This window comes from Myotis lucifugus, unplaced genomic scaffold (genome assembly GCF_000147115.1).
Source record: "Myotis lucifugus unplaced genomic scaffold, Myoluc2.0 scaffold_12, whole genome shotgun sequence".
NCBI classification, from domain to species: domain Eukaryota; kingdom Metazoa; phylum Chordata; class Mammalia; order Chiroptera; family Vespertilionidae; genus Myotis; species Myotis lucifugus.
This window is the reverse complement of record NW_005871060.1, coordinates 4,816,542-4,824,478: the sequence shown is the minus strand read 5'-3', so window position 1 is coordinate 4,824,478 and position 7,937 is coordinate 4,816,542. Positions and strand designations below refer to the sequence as shown.

The following is a 7,937-nucleotide window of genomic DNA, read 5'->3' as shown; positions in this document are numbered from 1 at the left end:
CCCCCCCCCCCCCCCCCGTGCACGAATTCTTGTGCACTGGGCCTCTAGTTTAGAGATAAGAAAGGCATTAGGGTAGGGTCCATGGGAAAGGATTGCTTACGTGACAGATGGAGCCAGCTCCAAACTGCTAGAATGTTTATCATACAAGGACAGAAAGCAGCAGAACGTTACAAGAGAAGGAAGGGAGTGCCAGATCGGCTTTGAAACTTTGAAATTGGTAGTAGGCAGGAAAAGGGGGGAAATTGGCCAATTAAGAAAAAACATGGGGGCATAAAATGAGGAAGGGTCCCATTAGAAAGTAGCATGTACAGACAAAGAAGCTGCCAGCATTTACAAACCCTTAGACAGAAAGACGCACTGGGTTTCCCCATTGTGGGGACCCTGCAATAAATGTCCACGCTTTTGCTTAAAATCCTTGGTCCACAGATTTTATTCTTCAAACTTTGTAGGACAAGAACCTGGGGTATCAAAATCAGACACAAGGTGGAGGCCTGCTAGCTGCCTCCGTTTGTCTGTTTCTGTGAATGTGAAGACCAGGAAGATGGGATGTGGAAGAGACAGACCCAACCTCTTCTGCCTTCTGACCTGGAACCTGGACACAGGTAGAAATGGCTGGCTCAGCCTCACCCTTGCCCAGGTGTCCCTTGCCTGGGGTAACCATGATTCCCCGGCACACACACACGGAGCGGGTTACAAAGAGAAGCAGCATCTGTCGCCAGCCACAGAGACGTAAGCACATGAGCATGTTGGTTTGATTTCCCAGATCCTACGACAGAAACCCAAAACCACTTTGCTCCTCTCCACTCCCCACGCCTCCCCTGAATTCTCCAGTCCCAGGTACACTCTTCAAAACCACCCCAGAGAAGTTGATTGGAAGTATCTTGATTAGCATTGGAATGAAAATTAAGCCACTCAGGCAAAGGGTACATGAGACCTCTGTATTATTTCTTACAACGGCACATAAAACTACAATGATCTTACAAAGAAAGTGTAATTGAAAAAAATCAGGCTACTCAGAATGTACTATGACTGGAAGAAAGAAATAACCTCCACTCCTCCACACAAAAGCCCCACCCTGAAAATCAACTTTCGGGTTTGACCAACTTCCCCAGTCAAGCTCTACCTATATATAGATACCCTTTGGTGCCTAGTGGAAGGTCAAGAAACAGAAAATGACACCCATTTCTGCCTTCTCCTTCCCCGTACCAAAGTGACAAGTTCCTTAAAGGCAACTGTATAAATAAAAACTGCTGAGAACTGTTTGCTCCAGAGCGGGGAGCAGGGCTGCACCCCAGACAGAGAGGAAGATACACCCTTCACCACAGACCCTATTGGACTTTGGGATTTTGTATTGTGTGTACATATTACCTAGTCCAAAAATATCACTCCCCAGAGCTTACACATCCTTTGATGGTCCAGCACAAGCATCACCTTGTCTATGAGCATTTCCCAGTCAGAATTCATCCTCTCCTGTGTGTTCCACAGACCAATGGTTCTCAGTTGAAAAACCTGAGAGCTTGTTTTAAAAATGCCCATGCTCAGGCCCTGGCCGGTGTTCTCAGTGGTTAGAGTGTCAGCCTTCACACCGAAGAGTCCCAGGTCTGATTCCCAGTCAAGGTCACCCCATCTATACGTCTCTCTCACATGGATGATTCTCTCTCTCTCCCTGTCCCTCCCTCCCTTCCATTCTCTCTCTCTCTGAAAAGTAATGGAAAAAATATCCTCGGATGAGGATTAACAACAACAACAACAACAAAAAACCAAGCTCAGCGTCTCCCCCCTCCCCAAACCAACGGATTGAGAATCTCAGAGGGAAGGGGGTCAAGGTGGGGTTTTTTAAAAAACTCCTCAGATAATGTTCAATTGTACTCAGGATCCAGAACTTCTGCCCTGACACTTTACGGAGTCAAGATTCAAGCCCTCACTCTAAAAGCAAACACTGAATAATTGATTAACAAAAATTTTCTAAAAATACTTTCACTTCCTTTATCTCATTTTGTCTTCAGAACAATTCTGTGAGCTGGGCAGCGATGCCCAGAAGTGGAAAGGGAGTAGAAGTGTTAGCTTGAGCTTTTCAGTTCTGTATTTCGTTGTGTCTGACCATCTCCCCTGAGAAGAAAAGCAGATTTCACACCTCCCATCCATATCTCAGCACCACCCTTTACACACACAGGTGGTGTTCAACTGCAATTCATCAGCAAAGTGAAAAATGAGTAGTCCAGCAGGGAGTGTCCCAGTCCTCCAGAGCTCCTGGCGGCCCACCTTCCTGAAAGCGTCTTCAGATCATGAGGAATTTATCTCCCTGTAGCTCTACCTGCCAATTTATTTCTACCAAAATCATCGCAGTTGCATGTTCACAATGCAGATTCCTGGGCCCTGGATTTACAGAACCAGGATTTCTGGAAATGACATTCAGGGATACCTATTTTTGTATTTTTGAATGTATATGTGGTAATAAAATATACATAATATGAAGGTCATCATCTTAACCATTTTTTAAAAATATATTTTTATTGATTTCAGAGAGGAAGAAAGAGAAACATCAAGTATGAGAGAGAATCATTGATTGGCTGCCTCCTGCATGCCCCATTCTGGGGAGTGAGCCCGCAACCTGGGCATGTGCCCTGACCGGGAATCAAACTGTGACATCCTGGTTCATAGGTAGATGCTCAACCACTGAGCCATGCTGGCTGGGCATCTTAACCATTTTTAAGTGCACAGTTGAGTGTCATTAAGTACATACACATTGTTCTGCACCCATTGTTAACATCCATCTTCAGAACTTTTTCATCTTCTCAAACTAAAACTCTGTACCCATTAAGCAATAACTCCCCATTACCCTCTCCCCAAGTCCCTGACAACCTGCATTTTACTTTCTTGTCTCTGGATTTGACCACATTAGATACCTTACATATATGGAATTATGCAGTGTTTGTCATTTTGTAACTGGCTTATGTCACTTAGCATGTCTTCAAGGTTCATCCACACTGTACCATATAGCAGGATTTCCTTTTTAAGGCTGAATAATATTTCATTTTATGTATATGCCACATTTTGCTTAAGCCAGTGGTTCTCAACCTTCCTAATGCCACGACCCTTTAATACAGTTCCTCATGTTGTAGTGACCCCCAACCATAAAATCATTTTCATTGCTACTTCATAACTGTAATTTTGCTACTGTTATGAATCGTCATGTAAATATCTGATATGCAAGATATATTTTCATTGTTACAGATTGAACATAATTAAAGCATAGTGATTAATTACAAAAACAATATGTAGTTATATATGTGTTTTCCGATGGTCTTAGGCGACCACTGTGAAAGCGTCCTTTGACCCCTAAAGGGGTCTCGACCCACAAGTTGAGAACCGCTGGCTTATGCATTCATCCATTGAAGAACATCTAGGTTGCTTCCACTTTCTGACTATTGTCAATAATCCTATCTAATAATAGACAAACATGGTAATTAACTGTACCTCCGACACGCTTCCCATTGACTAATCAGGGCGATATGCAAATTAACTGCCAACCAAGATGGAGGCCGGCAGCCAGGCAGCTGAAGCAAACAGGAGCCTTGCTTGCTCCAGTGTTGGAGGAAGCCAAGATTCCCCACCTGCCGCTGCCGGCCTCTGAGCTGCACTCTAAGAAACAATGTGGCAATTATAGAAGCTAAACAAACCCAGAAACCTGCTTTCAGCCAGCCTGGCCTCAGAGCTGGTACTGCAACAGTGTTTCAATTATAGAAGCCAAACAAACCCAGATACCTGCTTTCAGCAGCCGAGGTCCCAGAGCTGGAGCCAAGCCTCAGAGCTAAAGTTGGCTCTCAGTTCCAGTGACAGCCATAGAAGGTAAATAAATCCCAGAATAAAAAAAAAAAGAAAAAGAAAAAAAGGAGAGTTTGGGAGCTTCAGTCACCCGCCAGCCTGAAAATGGCCCTCAGCCCCTCACCCAGACTGGCCAGACACCCCAGTGGAGACCCCCTGATCAATGTTTCTCTTTCATCATTGATGTTTCTATCTCTCTCTCCCTCTCCCTTCCTCTCTGAAATCAATAAAGACATTTTTTAAAAAAAGGACAGAGATCGGGGAAGCCTGATGTGTAGATTGGGTTGTGGCTGATGGGCATGTGGGCAGCAGCTAGGAATAGGAGAGACAGTAAAGTGAGGCCTAATAAAGTGAGTACCGAGGTAGATTCCAGCAAAGCCAGAGGTTGAGGGAAAAGGGATGCTGGTGAGAGGTTGCTGAGAGACCTGTGGAACATGGGCTGGGTCAGGAAGTGAAGTAAGAGTAGGTAGGTGTGGTGGCTTTTATAATCTCTTCCACTCAAATAGAGCTTTACCATTTTACAAAAGTTGTTTTCATTGACTCTTCAAGAGGGCGTGAGTATTAGAAGTCAAAGGTCTCACTTAAAAATGGGAAAACCAAAGACTCACCTAGGTCAGGCAAGTTCCTTTACTTAACCCAAGTTAATGGTCCTTCTGAGACTCAAATAAGGCCTTTTTACTGACCTTCACTCCTTTACCTTCTGAAAATGTGTTCTATGATAAAAGACATTAATGATAATAGTAAGAAGAAGCAACAGCAACTAACATTTATCGAGGACTCACCTTGTGTCAGACCTTGTTCTAAGTGCTTTGTATATTTAACCCACTTATTTCTTTCCTCCTCCTCCTCCTCCTCCTCCTCCTCCTCCTCCTCCTTCTTCTGTTTGTTTTGTTTTTTTAATCCTCACCCGAGGATATTTTCCCATTGATATTTTAGAGAGAGTAGAAGAAAGAGAAAAAGACAGAGAGAAACATCAATGCGAGAGAAACACATCAATTGGTTGCCTCCTGCATGCACCCTGATAGGGCCTGGAAGGGGAGGAGCCTGTAACCAAGGTACATGCCCTTGACCAGAATGGAACCCGGGACCCTTTGGTTCTCAGGCCGACACTCTATCCACTGAGCCAAACCAGCTAGGACTAACTCACTTATTTCTCACAGTATTCTTTTGAGGCAGGTATTGTTATGATCCCTACTTAACAAGCACAGAGAAATCGAGCAACTAGCTCAAGATAAGAACGAGAATCCAGATCTAGTCATTTCAGTTCAAGAACCCAAGTACCTGATAGAGACGTGCTCCTTCACCAAACTTCATCAGGGTCTTCTGAGTCCTCTTCCCAACTCGGCCTTAGCCTTGGTTCCTCTCATCCTTGCTGAGTCCAATTGTAATAAGAATCTTGATAGGTCAATTTAGAGAGAGAATCCCCTACCCTTTGTTTTTATTTCTTTTTTTTAAATTAAATCTTTATTGTTCAGATTATTACAGTTGTTCCTCTTTTTTCCCCCAATTGCTCCCTTCCACCCGGTTCCCACCCCACCCTCCGCCCTCACCCCACCCCCACTGTCCTCATCCATAGGTGCACGATTATTGTCCAGTCTCTTCCCGCATCCCCCACACCCCTTCCCACCCCCAAGAATAGTCAGTCCATTCCCTTTCTATGCCCCTGATTCTATTACAATCACCAGTTTATTCTGTTCATCAGATTATTTATTCACTTGATTTTTAGATTCACTTTTTGATAGATGTGTATTTGTTGTTCATAATTTGTATCTTTACCTTTTTCTTCTTCTTCCTCTTCTTAAAGGATACCTTTCAGCATTTCATATAATACTGGTTTGGTGGTGATGAACTCCTTTAGCTTTTCCTTATCTGTGAAGCTCTTTATCTGACCTTCAATTCTGAATGATAGCTTTGCTGGATAAAGTAGTCTTGGTTATAGGTTCTTGGCATTCATCACTTTGAATATTTCTTGCCATTCCCTTCTGGCCTGCAAAGTTTCTGCTGAGAAATCAGCTGACAGTCGTATGGGTACTCCCTTGTAGGTAACTGATTTTCTTTCTCTTGCTGCTTTTAGGATTCTCTCTTTGTCCTTTGCTCTTGGCATTTTAATTATGATGTGTCTTGGTGTGGTCCTCTTTGGATTCCTTTTGTTTGGGGTTCTCTGCGCTTCCTGGACTTGTAAGTCTATTTCTTTCACCAGGTAGGGGAAGTTTTCTGTCATTATTTCTTCAAATAGATTTTCAATATCTTGCTCTCTCTCTTCTTCTGGCACCCCTATAATTCGGATGTTGGTACGCTTGAAGATGTCCCAGAGGCTCCTTACACTATCTTCGTATTTTTGGATTCTTTTTTCATTTTGCTTTTCCCGTTTGGTGTTTTTTGCTTCTTCGTATTTCAAATCTTTGACTTGATTCTTGCGATCCTCTAGTCTGCTATTGGAACTCTGCATAATATCCTTTACTTCAGTCAGTGTATGCTTAATTTCTAGTTGGTCCTTTATCATAACCTCGAGGGTCTCACTAGATTTCTTGAGGGTCTCACTACATTTATGGGCGGTTTCTAGAAAGTTCTTGAAAAACCTTAAAAGTGTGGTTTTGAACTCTATATCCAGTAGTTTGCTTCCTCCATTTCTGTCATTTGTGTCCTGTTTCTTGTTTCCACATTTTTTTTGCTTCCCTGTGTTGGTAGAGTGGCTTTGTGTACTAGGTGTCCTATAGGGCCCAGTGGCTCAGCCTCCCCAATTACCTGAGGTGGACACTCTTGGTGCAGCCCCTTGTGGGCTTTGTGCACAGTCTTGTTGTAGTTAAGCTTTGATTGTTGTAGGTATCACTGAGAGGAATTGACCTCCAGGCCAATTGGCTGTGAGAATCAGCTGTGTCTACAGTGGGAGAACTTCTGTGCTGAAGACACCCTTATGGGGCAAGACTTGCTTCAATGGGGCTTTGGTGCTCACTGAGTCTACCCCCTGAGTGTGTCGCTTATGGATCTGAGGAGTTGTAATCTGGATGGTCCCACTCTGACCACTGGGTACACTGGCTCTTGGATCTAAGGAGGTGCTAATTTAGCCTCTGCCTGAGGCTACCCAGCAGGAGCTACGGAGAGATCTGCAGATTCCCCTTCCTTGTTTGGGGTTTGGAGGTGCCCAAATGAGGCCCAGCTGTGAAGCAATGCAAGCTGATGTGGGGCCTTGGGCCTTCTCTTGGAAGTTCTGGGTCTGTCTGGCCCAGCTGCAGTTTGTTAGGTAATTTTCAGATTGCAAAGGGCCAGCCCATTCATATGCAAAAGCCTCTGCTGCAGCTTGGGTGGGGCAGGGTCTCAGGGGATCAACAGAGCGGAGCAAGCAGCTATGGCTGATCCTCAGCCCTGCCCTAAGGGGCCCCGCGTCTCAGTTTCCCGGTAATTGCTGCAAGCACCTTTGAGAGAAAGCCGCCCTCGAGTTCCGAGTTCTGCCTGCTGCCAGACAGTCCAGTTTCTTCCCATATGAGTCTAGGTCCCCAAAGACTCACCCGGAACTGGAGTTCAGAGCAGTCAGGGGCTTGTGGCTCCCTCCCGATTCAAAAAGACAGCCCCGTCCTCAGTCGCCAGCCCTTGCCGCGTGCGCCTCTGTACCTCTGCACTCCACCTCTGCAGCTCATCTGAGTCTCAGTGTGCTTTTCTCTTTCCTTCTAGTTGTAGAATTTCCACTCAGCCAGCCTTCCTGTAGTTCTGGATGATGTCCGTTTTGTCTTTTAGTTGTATTTTTGAATTTGTTGTGGGAGGCAGCAATTTCCGGTGTTTACCTATGCTGCCATCTTGGTTTTCCCAGAATTCCCTACCCTTGATGAAGATCAAATTTCTCATCCCCAACCCTTGGTATCTCATCATCTTGTCCTATCTAAATTAAGATTCCCATTAAATTGGTTTAGCAAGAATCCTCCTACACTTAACTTCTTCTCTTAGCATGTTTCCATCCACTGACCTCCTCAGTGTGCTCACTGGCTGTAAATCCCCAGATGTCTTTGCTGTATTCAAAGTTGAGTCCCATCTCTCATCCCTATTGTAATAGTCTTAACACCTTTGCAATAGTCCTGAATTAAGTCCTCCTTACCATTTAACAAGCATCAGAATAAACT

At 44.5% G+C, this 7,937-nt stretch overlaps 1 protein-coding gene across 2 annotated transcripts in view; it reads left to right on the top strand.

Annotated features, from left to right (window-relative positions):
- LOC106696325 (translationally-controlled tumor protein-like) overlaps window positions 1–7,937 on the top strand; it is a 20,740-nt gene that overhangs the window by 2,899 nt on the left and 9,904 nt on the right. For both annotated transcript variants that reach the window (XM_014452118.2, XM_014452117.2), the window contains exon 2: window positions 450–602. In XM_014452118.2, the coding sequence (XP_014307604.1) occupies window positions 547–602 (56 nt within the window). In that variant the 5' untranslated portion in view covers window positions 450–546. The remainder of the gene's footprint in view (window positions 1–449; window positions 603–7,937) is intronic.